Below are 13,015 nucleotides of genomic sequence, written 5' to 3' on the forward strand. Positions count from 1 at the left end.
CGTTGCCGGTCCTGGTCCGGTATGGGCGCAACACTGAGGGTTGCGATCCATTGCCGGACACGGAAAAAGACAAAAAAAAAATTTATTTTGTTAAGTCTCAAAGAGTAATAGGATATTGCAAACTAAAAATAAAACATAATTTCATGAAAAACCTGTCTTGCAGTTTATAACAGGAAGGTAGGGAAAATGTGAAGAAATAGTAATAAAACATAGTTTCATGAAAAACCTGTCTTGCAGTTTATAACAGGAAGGTAGGGAAAATGTGAAGAAATAGTGGAGAGTCAGTTTATTTTCCAGGGACGTTTAGTGACCCACCAAGAAAGCTCCAGGCTTGAGATTGTAATCACCCCAGAGAGTCTCTTCTCTATGGGTAACGGTATCAATAACAACTTTCCCTCAAGCTACTAGCACAGCCTATTGGCACTAGTGTCCCAAGAGTGTTCAGTTTTGTCTTATTAAATGGCCTGTTTTGTCACAAACACATTTAATTAACTCTTATTTACTATCTTGAAGGATCTTTGTTACAAAGACCGGCACTGGCATGAAGGATGCTTCAAGTGCACCAAATGTAATCACTCTTTGGTGGAAAAGCCTTTTGCTGCCAAGGATGAGCGCCTGCTGTGCACGGAGTGCTTCTCTAACGAGTGCTCCTCTAAGTGCTTCCACTGCAAGAGGACCATCATGCCTGGTAAGATCTCAAGGGAGCTCTGCTCTCCAAAGCGCTGCAGTGCTTCTCCCTAAGTGCCAGCAGCTCACAAAACCCTGGTTCTGAAAACGACATCTTTCTTGCTCTCTCTTGATCTCATTTAGTGTGCTTTAGAAATAAACAAATTGTTCACTCATCATTACTGAGGGTAAGGGGGGTGCTGGCTGGTAAGGGAATAGGAACCGTTGACCTTAGTGTTATAACACTACGCTCTAACCAACTGAGCTAAGCAGCCAACCAAAGTTCATTATTTTTGAACAGGTAAATTACAATGTTCTGTGTATTTTTATAAAGTCTAATTCACAGAAACATTTTGAATCTGAATCTGAACCACAGAATAAACAGAAAATTTATACCAATAACACTACCTTAAATGCCCGGTCTTAGGCATAACTGATGACATCAGAAAGAATGACACATCGTAGGAGATTGGGCCATCATTTTGCAGCTCCACGCAAACTGGTTTGAGGGTCAGTTATCATTATTCTCTCATAGAAAAAATGAGGGTCCATATAAATCATTCCACTTTTGGCAAGCACTCATCCTTATAACAGATGATCCCAACTTACTATGGTTCAACTCTGACGGTGTGAAAGTGACCCACAGTCAGTAGAAACTACTTCAAGTAGCCAAGCAACCATTCTGTTTTTCACTTTTAGCACAGTATTAAATGAAACATATATGTGATATTCAACACTTCATTATAAAATAGGCTTTGTGTTAGATGATTTACCCACCTGTAGGCTAATGTAAGTGTTCTGAGCATATTTAAGGTAGGCCAGGCTAAGTGATGATGTTTGGTAGGTTAGGTGTATTAAATGCATTTTAACTCAATAATATTTTCAGCTTATAATGGATTTATCAGGATGTAACCTCACTGTAAGTTGAGGAGCATCTGTATTTTGATCCTCTTCTCAATCCCTGTGAACAGCAGCATGGGAACATGATTCTCTCTCTCTCTCTCTCTTTCTCATTTTCTTATTATGGATTCAAAGAATTCCTAAGGGGCTATAACCACACAACATAAATCTCAGGAGCTGCCCAGGCATTCCTAATCTCCCCGTAATGATTATCATGGCCCAATTTATCTAAACCACATGCAGCCATTTGGAGTCTCCACTTAAAGTACTTTCCCAGGATTCAAAGAATTCCTAAGGGGCTATAACCACACAACATAAATCTCAGGAGCTGCCCAGGCATTCCTAATCTCCCCGTAATGATTATTATGGCCCAATTTATCTAAACCACATGCAGCCATTTGGAGTCTCCACTTAAAGTACTTTCCCATCTCCAAATTGTAGCTTATGCAGAGCTTGAGTTTTCAGTGACAGAGTGATTTGCTGTTATCACAGCTGAACTCCAGTAATCTTTTCTTCCCCAGATTAATGTTTCTGAAACTGACAAAATGCTATTTTTCTAAAGAAAAAAAAATTAGTTTATCACCTTAACTTGAAAATATATGTATTTTAATTTGATCTATATTTGCTTAAATAAAATAAGATTACGCTTGACTTGTACTAACACATTCTTACTTTTGGAGTACAGGTTCACGCAAAATGGAATTTAAGGGAAACTACTGGCATGAAACCTGCTTTGTGTGTGAGCATTGCCGACAACCAATAGGAGCGAAGCCTCTGATCTCCAAAGACAGTGGCAATTATTGTGTGCCATGTTTTGAGAAGGAGTTTGCTCCTTACTGCAACTTTTGTAAGAAGGTAATTATCTAAAGGGGATGAAGCTTGTGGAGCCTTTCAGACTGCTGCTTTTTAGCTGAGCCCTACATTTGGAATTAACTGATACTATTGTGTTATGTCTGTTTTGAACTCCAACATGTGCAGAACCTCTAGCCGTCACAGTAGGGGTGGCTGTCTATTTCCTCAGCCATATAATTCCACCCAGAACATGAATTTAGTATTCCGTACAACTCAAGCGATTTGATAGTCCAGTTCCATTCACTGCCTTTATACAGATTTCATGTATTCTGGGAGAGGTCCGTCTTTGAATGCAGAGTTTTTCTTAGAAAATAACTTTTGATCTATCCAGTGTTAACCATTTCAGAGAAATAAGAATTTGCCTCAGAGTGACTAAGGGAACCGATTTAAACAAGACGTTTAACTCCTCATGTTATGTCCCACCAACACAAATGTGCTCTTGGCTGGAAGCTTCTGTATTTCCTATGAGTAGATCAGTAGGCTCAAAAGAGTGATAAGATCATGAGGGAAATTCAGTAGACATAAGGTCAGAAAGATGACTAAGAGCTGCAAGTTCCTTCACTTCCAGTTCTGGGGTATCATGTAGGGTCTTCTGACTTGGTTTCCCAATGAAAACACATTTTTCAATAGGAAAACAGCCATTTTTTTTAATAAATTTTGTCCAATTCTTTTTCGTCCTCTAAGCTTTTATGTGAAAAAGCAGCTCATATCTATCACCTTGACGAAGCCTGTCTGTCTTCCATAAAATATATATTGATGTTCTCAAAGAAATTTTTAACCTGTGAGACATCATAAAATTAAAATGACACTATAAATTGTGATGAGAAAGCTGAATCATGAAAACACATTGGATAAGTATGGTGGTTTCTAAACATTTTTGATCTATGAGCAACTTTGGAGATCTCTTAAGACCACTTGTGTGTTTGCATCTGGAGAGCTGGAAGTCTATCACGTTCTACAGATGCATAAACACGCATGCATACACATGCACATATACAGTAATTTTCTACATGTATTAACTATACCAGAACTGCATTTAAGGGGGCATCAATACACTTTGCTAAGTTATAATTATTAAATTACACTATAATGAAGGTTATTAATTACAACTGACAGTAACATAACATGAAATCATCTTATACCCAAAGACCTCCATTACTCTACCAGGTACTGACTTAGAAAATGACTTTACAAGCAGTAATCAGACGCTATGACCCTGTGACATATGCAGCTCCAAAAAATTACCAGAATCAATGACATGCATTTAAAAACAGATGCTAGAAATAAAATTGGTAGATTTATCTCACTATTTTGAGAGACAACTAAGTTGGCCAATTTTAGGCTTCATTTCTTAAAGACTTTGACTAAAATAATGAGACTTCTGAATTATCTTAAAATCATTTATTGAGCACAATATAAAGTTTCTTTTAATGCTATGAAGATTCAAGAGGGTAACTTCTTTAGTACATCAGTGCTGAGCACTATCTGAGCCAAAGCACCGCTGTTTCACAGGTTACAGGAACCTGTGACTGTATTTAGGATATTATTTGAAGTCATCAAAAATTAATGAAATGTTTACATTGGGTAGTAGACAGATCATCATATGCCAGATTATTTTCTATTTAATTTTTAAAGCCACAAATTCTTAAAGGAAAAATGGATATAAATGTTTTTGATCTGGATAATCCAAGCTAAAGAAAAAAATTTTTTCAACCCAAACCAAAAAAAAAAAGAAAAGCAAAAACTACTTGACAACCAGTATAGAATTTTTCCATAGATTTAATTTTGTTACACTAAAATTTATTTTCTTCTAAAAAGCAAGTGACCTCAAACTGCCAAGTGCTTTGAATTCAAACTCCTCAGGGTTCAAATAGAGTTAAATGTATTCTTCGATTCTTCCTCTGTCATCTGCTAAGCGCAAAATCATTATTACCTCTACTTTGCCAGAGAAGAAACTTGGTCTAAATGCTGGGATCAATCGATGGCAAAAAAACCCAGCTTAGATATTAGACTTTATCTTAGACTACCTATCTCTTCAAAAGGAGTATAATCACAAGCAAACTATTTTTAATGTCCCAGAGTTTCTGCTCCCTGATTAAACTGTCTTTGGTGTATATATCAAGTTTTATTTTTCAAGTTTCAAATCTTTTAAGCATTACCGCTAATCATTTGACCAAACAAATCAAAGGAATCATGAATTCTGCTATGCGTGCTGTAAGGCATTTGAAGTCAGTAAGGGGTATTTTAAATTGCTTTACTTCATGCACATCATTATGCTTCCCATTTACTTATTCAGAATAGTACAGTTTTTTCATCTAGGAAAAATAACTTTTATGTCAAATATCTTTAATTTCTAAGATATTTGTTGTAGAATTAAAAATATCTTTAGAGTAATTTTTTCTTAAGCCTATATCATAGACAACATTTTTGAGTTTGTCAACAATAAAATGACTTAAAACAGTCTCTATATTTTCTATATCTAGTAAATTTGAACACAAAGATTACAGGAACCATCTCAGATATCATGTTGCTTCTGTCATTATAAGACATTTACAAGAACATATCCAAGGTTCCTCAGCAACTCCATGAGCCCAATAGCCATGGATTTGAAAATTAATACAACTTAAAAATAGTTGCACAAAACAAGTTGCCCAATATTTATCCATCTTATTCTAAAGAAAGATTTCTTAGCCTTTTTAAAAGTAGAATCCATGGATTAAACTGGTTTAGAAAAAATATCTTATGTAGAAATAATATCATCTCTGGAAAAACCCTACCAATGTTCATTACTTTGATTCTTGAAGCTCACAGCACTCCATTTGTGCTAGGTACAATATTGGAATTGCTTTCCAAAGATTTTTTTTCCTTTGGTGTTTGTTCATTCATTTAACAAGGACTTACCAACTGCTTATCCATGCAAAGTAACCTTGACCTAATATTATATTAATAGTTAAACACACAGGTTGTGGAGTTTTCAATGCATGGCCAGCTCTCTCTGGCCATGGCAAGTAACTTAACGACCCTAACCTTCATCTTTAAAGGGGGATAGTAGTCTCTACCTTGTAGGGGTGTTGAGAATATTCAGAAGAGGTTATCCCTTTCCACAATGCTGAGGACTGAAAAAACACTTAAGAAATGTTAGCATTATTAGCAAATGATGGTGCTTACCAATTCCATTGAGGATTGCTCCTGCTGGATATACTTAGGCCTGGTGTGAAGCTTCAGGATAACCTAGAGTTTTTCAGCATCCTTGAAAGTTATATATGAATATAAGAACATAGTATAGAAAATATAACAGCTCTAATGGCAGATCTTTGAAAACCAAAATAAGAAAAGTCAGAGAACAATGAGGAAGTAAATCAAGAACTGCTTTTCTTTTTTCCCTTCATCTTCCTGAATCCAACATGGCCCTGACTCATCTCTGCTCCATTGTAGGAGAAAATTTAGAATAATTTTCATTTCTTGTCAGTTCTATTTAATCCCTATTGCCTTTGACTTCTCATATTGATTTATTTTTTTTGAATCACAGAAGTTTTTAAGGAAAAAGAAAACCTAACACAAGGTAATAGGGTAGCCCAGTGCACCAGCGCACCTGTCGTGGACACAGAAGAGAATTGTGAAATGGTCTGAACTGTAATGTCTCCCACAGTCATTGCTTTTTTTGTGATCTTTGGCAGGTGATAACTTCAGGTGGGATAACATTTCATGACCAGCTGTGGCATAAAGAGTGTTTTCTTTGTAGTGGCTGTAGGAAAGAGCTCTGTGAAGAAGAGTTTATGTCCAGAGATGATTATCCATTCTGCTTGGACTGCTACAACCATCTTTGTGCCAAAAAGTGTGCAGCCTGTACCAAACCCATTACCGGTAAGTTCTTCAGTTCAATATGGTCCTACCATGAGACAGTTATGATTATGTAAAATGCTATCTAATTAATTTACGAAATGCAAGTAAACACTGGAAATCTTTCATTTATATTTTCTTTTGAGATAACACAAGTGAGTGTCCATATATAAGCATAAATATTACATAGATCCCTCGTGGAAAGTACAGAGTATAATTTGAGTGGCAATACTGTGTAAAGAGTAATTAAATACTAAACCAAATGGCACTGATGCTAAACAAAGTAACAGTTAAGGAAAGAAGAGAATAGGATGAGCTGAAGGGTAAGAGACAACCTTAACAAGGAGGCCTGATCTGAGCCTCATTAAGTATTTGAGGGGGAGGAAGGAGTACTAATAAGTCAGAATTCTGCTTGATTCCAAATAAGGGCCAAGCAGACTTAAGATAGGAAAGGTTTTAATTAAATGCAAGTATTGTATAGAACATTTGAAACTGTAATAATTAGGGCAGCACAGGTCAGGAATTAATCAAGCTTTATTTTAAGATATTTCTAACAAATGTATTATTCTCTTTTCTCTCTATTCACTTGCAATGGGTTTTTAATTATGAATAGGTGAAAGAAAACAAGATACCATTTTATTGAAGAGACAAAACATATGTGACATAATTTGAGAATAAAATAAATGATAAATCAATTCATGTTAAATAGGTTTTCAAGATACACACACACACACACACACACACACACACACACACACACACACGTATTTTCCCCACAGATACTTCTAAAATGCTAATCCTATAATAAAAGAACTGAAGCTAGCATGACACTTGAGAAAATCAGCAGCTATTCTTTTTTGGCAATTTATAGTCACTTAATAATGCGGCAGAACTGTATTTCTATTCTCCATTTGTAGTATTTTCACATCATATTGCATTTTTTAGTTGTTTATGTAGCATAGAATTAAAGATTTTTTTTCTCTTTCCTTCTCTTTCTTCAAATACATAAAATAAAAGTTGTATCTTCATGCATCTTCCAACCAAAAGAAAGAGTTTCCCTGCAAACCCCAACTTGGCAGGCTTTCACTGACTTGCAAGAGGAGGAAGGGAGTCACCTGGACAAACACATGATCCTGTTTTTCTACACAGGGGCACCATGTTTTTCAGAATCTCACACTGGCCCATGGCCTACATCTGGCCAGCAAGCAGGTTATGTTTAGCCTGAACATGTTTGGAAACAACTAATATAAAATCCTTCTCTGCATCCAAAAGTCAATGAAGAGCCTGCCATGCTCTTCACAAGGTGCACAGGCTGCCTTCGCATTTCCCACAGGGGTTTCTGTCATATGGAGCTGAGCAGCTGTCCCGTTGCATGGGGCATGCCCTCTTGTCCTTTACACCCTGTCTCCATCACTCAGCAATGTCACCTCCTCAGCTCTTGCAAGGACTCGCATTAGCAATCCCAGACCGCTGGGCTCCAGAGCCCGTGCTGTAAACCACTCTGCTCTCCTGCCTTCTACAGCTTTGGCAACTTCTACGGCCAAGAGAACAAAACACCGTCTCCACCAATTTTAGTTAGAAAATGGAACTTCCAGAAATGCAACAGTACCTGGAGCTCCAAAATCTCCTTAGTAAAACCTGCAATCACAGTCAATTTATTCTACAACCCTTTTCTTGAATTGGGCCAGGAAAAAAAGGGGCTTCAAAGAGGAAATGAGAAAATTAAACAATTCAGAGTGGTTTTTGAAGCTCTCGGGGTAAACAAATGGCTAATACTGACCAACAAAAGGCCTACACAAACCCTGAACTTGAGTTTCAATTCTGATCAATCACAGGTTTATGTGTTTAATCAATTTTTTCTGATAGATTGTTTCAAATCAAACACTAAGCCCACCCTTTTAAATGTAGATGGAAAAACAACTTTGTTCTGCACAAAAACATGAGGATGATCAGGAACAAAAGATCTCACCTTAAAGTAATCCAAATACAGTTTTACATATTTAATTTAGGATAGTCATTCTGAAGGGAACTTCTAATAATTACCTTAATCTTTTGGTTTTGCGATTGAGACACCAGAGACGAAATGCCTGCAAAAACTTCCAACTCACTTTAATATTTCTTGACCTGATTTTTCAATATACATGGGCCCTGCATTAGTGTGTCTTTAACACTGAACTATTTGAACAAATGTACCATAGGAAATTGTGATACCACTACATATTTATCTTCAGAAAGTTGAGCTTTCACGTGAACGTTATATCACCTTAATAAGCTATGTGTTCTTGGTCAAATACAAAATTTCAGAGACAGGAGAAATGAGTTCAGGGGATCTATTGTACAACATAGTGACTATGGTTAATAAAAATGTATTGTATACATGAAAATTGCTAAAGTAGATTTTAAATGCTCTCCCCACAACAAAACAATAAGCGCGTGAGGTAATGGATATGTTAATTGGCTTGATTTAACCATTCCACAATGTATACATTGTATACATGAAAATTGCTAAAGTAGATTTTAAATGCTCTCCCCACAACAAAACGATAAGCGCGTGAGGTAATGGATATGTTAATTGGCTTGATTTAACCATTCCACAATGTATACATATATCAAAATATCATGTTATATACCATGTATACAATTTTTATTTATCAACTAAAAATTAACTAATTAATTTTTAAAAAGAAGCTAGTTATGCTAAAATGTTTTCAAAATACTATTTTATATTAACTAGATCTATGTATACATAACTAGGTATAATTTTTTGAATCCATTACAATGAACTTCCTTCATTTGAACAAACTCCAGGTATAACTACAATTTTTTCTTCTCCTGTAAGATGGGATTAACCTCTCAAACTATCTAAAATAAATGCAGCAGCTTAATGAAGTAGAAAGTGTTCTGGCCTGGGGAGAACCTTGGTCTGGCCTCTGCCCTGACTACTGTATGGCCATGACCATGACCTTGTGTAAACAAGTCATCTCCAGAGGTCCTTACTAGCCTTATTTGCAAAATGAGGAGTTGAAGAAGATCACATATTAGCTTTCTTCCATCTCTGTTTATTTTGAGGAGAAGAAATTTCAAACATTGTGGTTTTTTCAGAGAGAGTTGCTAATGTTCATGGTTATGTTCTTTACAAAAGATGAAGCCAAACTTAATGTGGTGAGGCAAAGAGCATAGGCTCTGAAGCCAGATGGCATGGGCTGGAATCTCAGATCTGCCACTTACAAGCTGGGTGACCTTGAGCAAGTGGTTGAATGTCTCTGTTCCACAATTTTTGTCTGCAAAGTGGGGGAAGATGCTAACATCTAACCCCATGAAGGTGAGGTGAGGGCTACATGAGGTAAAACATGTGAAGAGCTTAGCATAGGGAGTGGCACATATTCAAGTGCTCAACAAATGCCAGCTTTTATTCTACCGATTTCTCAGGAACAAATGAAGCAGATAAAACAGTCACCAGAGACCTGTTTCCTGGAAATGACCTTCATGACCTAAAGGAGTAAACATACTCAAATTTGGGAACAATTTGCAAACATCTCACACATTGGGGCAGGCATTTCTTAAAATCCTGCTGCCAGCTGCTTCTGTTTTTTCTTCTTTGTGAAATTCTAGAATTACTTTTACATTTGCCACTTGTACAAGGCTTTCTAATAAAATTTTAAAAACTCATGAGTATCAAAAAGCTAGACATGTAATAATTAGTTTTATGAATAGAGATGATTTATGTATATAGAAAACATTACTCTTGCTGTCAGCTTATTAATGTTTTGAATAACAAGGGAATTAATTGCTACACTGTTGATTTACTTTTATAAGAAAATAAAGATGATAGCATCATAAAAAAAGAAAGCTATAAATTTAATCAAGGAAAGTAGAAGATTTTGATGCAAATTTCTCTATGAACTACTAAATTTTTTAAATTTATTTATTGAAGTGAAACATAATTGATTATACATATTTATGGGATACAGAGTTGACTATCCGTACTTTCGTACAGTATGTGGTGATCAGATCAACGTTAATAGCATGTTCATCATTCCAAATAGTAATTACTCTTTGTGTCCCTTACCCAATTACTCCCTAACCTCCTACCCCTCCCCCTTTCCCACCTCTAGTAATTATAGTTCTATTCTCTTCTTTCAAAAGAACTACAAAATCGTATGTAACGACATCAAATAAGGATTTTAGTACAGAAACAAAAGTTCATTATCATACTTCAAGAGAATTTATTTGAAATAGACTGCTTATTCACCCTTTTTTCGCTTCACTGTCCCAAATGGAGTATTTGGAAATTGTATGTGAATCAGCACAAGAACTATTTTAACCTGATAAATGGGTGATAAGCAAACCACAGGAAGTCCACAACACTAAGATCACTTGGAGAAAACTTGTCAAATAAATAAAGAGCCAAGCCTAGATATCCCAACCCACTCAATCCCTAGACTTTTTCTCATTTTCTACAACTCCTCAAAATCAATTTCTTGAACTACACCCTATTAATCATATTAGGGAGACAGATCAGAGCCTTTGTGAAGACTCAAATTCTACTACTTTTTTAGGAACACTGTGGCTCATGTGAGTCCCAGGTTACAGTGGAGGGGACTGACAAGGCACTTCTTAGAAACTAATCACCGGACAGTGTGGCCTCAGCCACCAGAGTGATCAGATTCACAGATATTTGTTGCAACCCTAGGCTGAAGTTGTCTTTGGGCAAGGTAGTAAGGTCATCACATTAGGATAACTGTATGATCGTCTGGATGAAATTCTCTACTTGTGCTTTCTAGAAATTGTGTTCCAAACCACAATATGACCATGGGACTTATCCTAAGTAAAACAGAGCATGAAAAAGTGAAGGAAGAAAATAAAACCACAATTCATTAAAACATTAAATACCAGGCTAAGATGTGTACATTTATTTCATTTTATCTTCATTTTGCAGCTAAGAAAACTTATAGTCACACAGAGAAAGGTGAAAAATATTTATACTTATATATCTCTGACTTCAAAACCTATACCCTCTTCCCACTGCACTACAATGTATTTCCTTATCTGTCTTAGAAAATCCTTATCTGCTTCCAAAAATATGTGGTTTGTATATACAGATCCTATCAACTTCTGTAGATTATGACAGAAATTGGCTGGAAATCTGGTTGGATCACATATGGGGAACCTGCCTATGGCTGACATTCCCAGCTGGACATAGGGCTGAGGAGCAGCATTGTTTTGTGGGTTACCTACCTCTACATTGTCTTACTCACTGCCGTATCTCCAACCCCTAGAAGAGTACCTGATAGAACGGTCAATCTAGTCATTGAAAGAATAGATCATTCTTTTTCTCCAATTCCTTTGCAGGTCTCCGAGGTGCCAAGTTTATCTGCTTTCAAGACCGCCAGTGGCACAGTGAATGTTTTAACTGTGGGAAGTGCTCCGTCTCCTTGGTGGGTGAAGGCTTCCTGACCCAAAACAAGGAAATCTTCTGCCGCAAATGTGGATCCGGGGTGGACACTGATATCTAGAAGGAGAAAGTTCTTCCCAACCTGAAATCCACTTTGCCTTTGTCTCACTAAATGCAGAACTCAGCTGAAGTAGTACTTTTGAGTTAAATTTTAGAAAGTATTAATGTAGAGTTTATAGCAGAAGAGTTTTTCACACATTCTGATTGAATTGTACGCGTGTACTTCAAAAAGTTCATGGAAGGATTCGTATTATGTTTCAATTCATTTTTCCATGAAGCTTTTCAAGTACCCTCATATTCTTTTTTTTTTTTTAATTTTTATTTTGTCAATATACAATGTATATGATTATTATGGCCCATCACCGACACCTCCCGCCCTCCTCCCTCTCTCCCCTCCCCCCCAAGAATGTCCTTTCCGTTTGCTTGTTGTAACAACTTCAAAAAAAGTATAGTTGTTATATCTTCTTCCCCAAGAGTGCTGCAATGAACATTGGGAAACAAGTGTACCTTCGACTTGATGATTTCCATTTCTTTGGATATATTCCCAGCAGTGGGATAGCTGGGTCATATGGTCGATCTATCTGCAACTGTTTGAGGAACCTCCAAACCATTTTCCATAGGGGTTGCACCATTATGCATTCCCACCAACAATGTAAGAGAGTTCCTTTTTTTCCGCAACCATGCCAGCATTTATCTTTCAGCGTCTTTTGGATTTTTGCCATCCTAACTGGGGTGAGATGGTATCTCAGTGTGGTTTTGATTTGCATTTCCTGGATGCTGAGTGATGTTGAGCATTTTTTCATATGACTGTTGGCCATTTGCATATCTTCTTTAGAGAAATGCTTACTTAGTTCTTTTGCCCATTTTTTGATTGGGTTGCTTGTTTTTTTCTTGTAAAGTTGTTTGAGTTCTTTATATATTCTGGATATTAGTCCTTTGTCGGATGTGTATTTTGCAAATATTTTCTCCCACTCTGTTGGTTGTCTTTTAGCTCTGTTAATTGTTTCTTTTGCTGTGCAGAAGCTTTTTAGTTTGTTATAGTCCCATTTGTTTATTTTTCCTTTGGTTGCCCGTGCTTTTGGGGACATATTCATGAAGTCTGTGCCCAGCCCTATTTGCTGAAGGGTTTCTCCTATGTTTTCTTTAATAAGTTTTATTGTTTCGGGGTGTATATTTAAATCCTTGATCCATTTTGAGTTGATTTTAGTATATGGTGAGAGGTATGGGTCTAGTTTCAATCTCCTGCATATGGATATCCAGTTATCCCAGCACCCTTTGCTGAAGAGGGAGTCCTGACCCCAG

General features: G+C 36.6%; 1 protein-coding gene across 2 annotated transcripts in view; it reads left to right on the forward strand.

The window, feature by feature from the left end:
- FHL5 (four and a half LIM domains 5) overlaps positions 1-11,837 on the forward strand; it is a 36,301-nt gene extending 24,464 nt beyond the window's left edge. For both annotated transcript variants that reach the window (XM_008577722.1, XM_008577723.1), the window contains 4 exons: positions 514-688; positions 2,252-2,421; positions 6,096-6,282; positions 11,611-11,837. In XM_008577722.1, coding sequence (XP_008575944.1) covers positions 514-688; positions 2,252-2,421; positions 6,096-6,282; positions 11,611-11,774 — 696 coding nt within the window. In that variant the 3' untranslated portion in view covers positions 11,775-11,837. The remainder of the gene's footprint in view (positions 1-513; positions 689-2,251; positions 2,422-6,095; positions 6,283-11,610) is intronic.
- Positions 11,838-13,015: the final 1,178 nt, after the last annotated feature.

The sequence above is a fragment of the Galeopterus variegatus genome, unplaced genomic scaffold (genome assembly GCF_000696425.1).
Source record: "Galeopterus variegatus unplaced genomic scaffold, G_variegatus-3.0.2 Scaffold1570, whole genome shotgun sequence".
Lineage (NCBI taxonomy): Eukaryota > Metazoa > Chordata > Mammalia > Dermoptera > Cynocephalidae > Galeopterus > Galeopterus variegatus.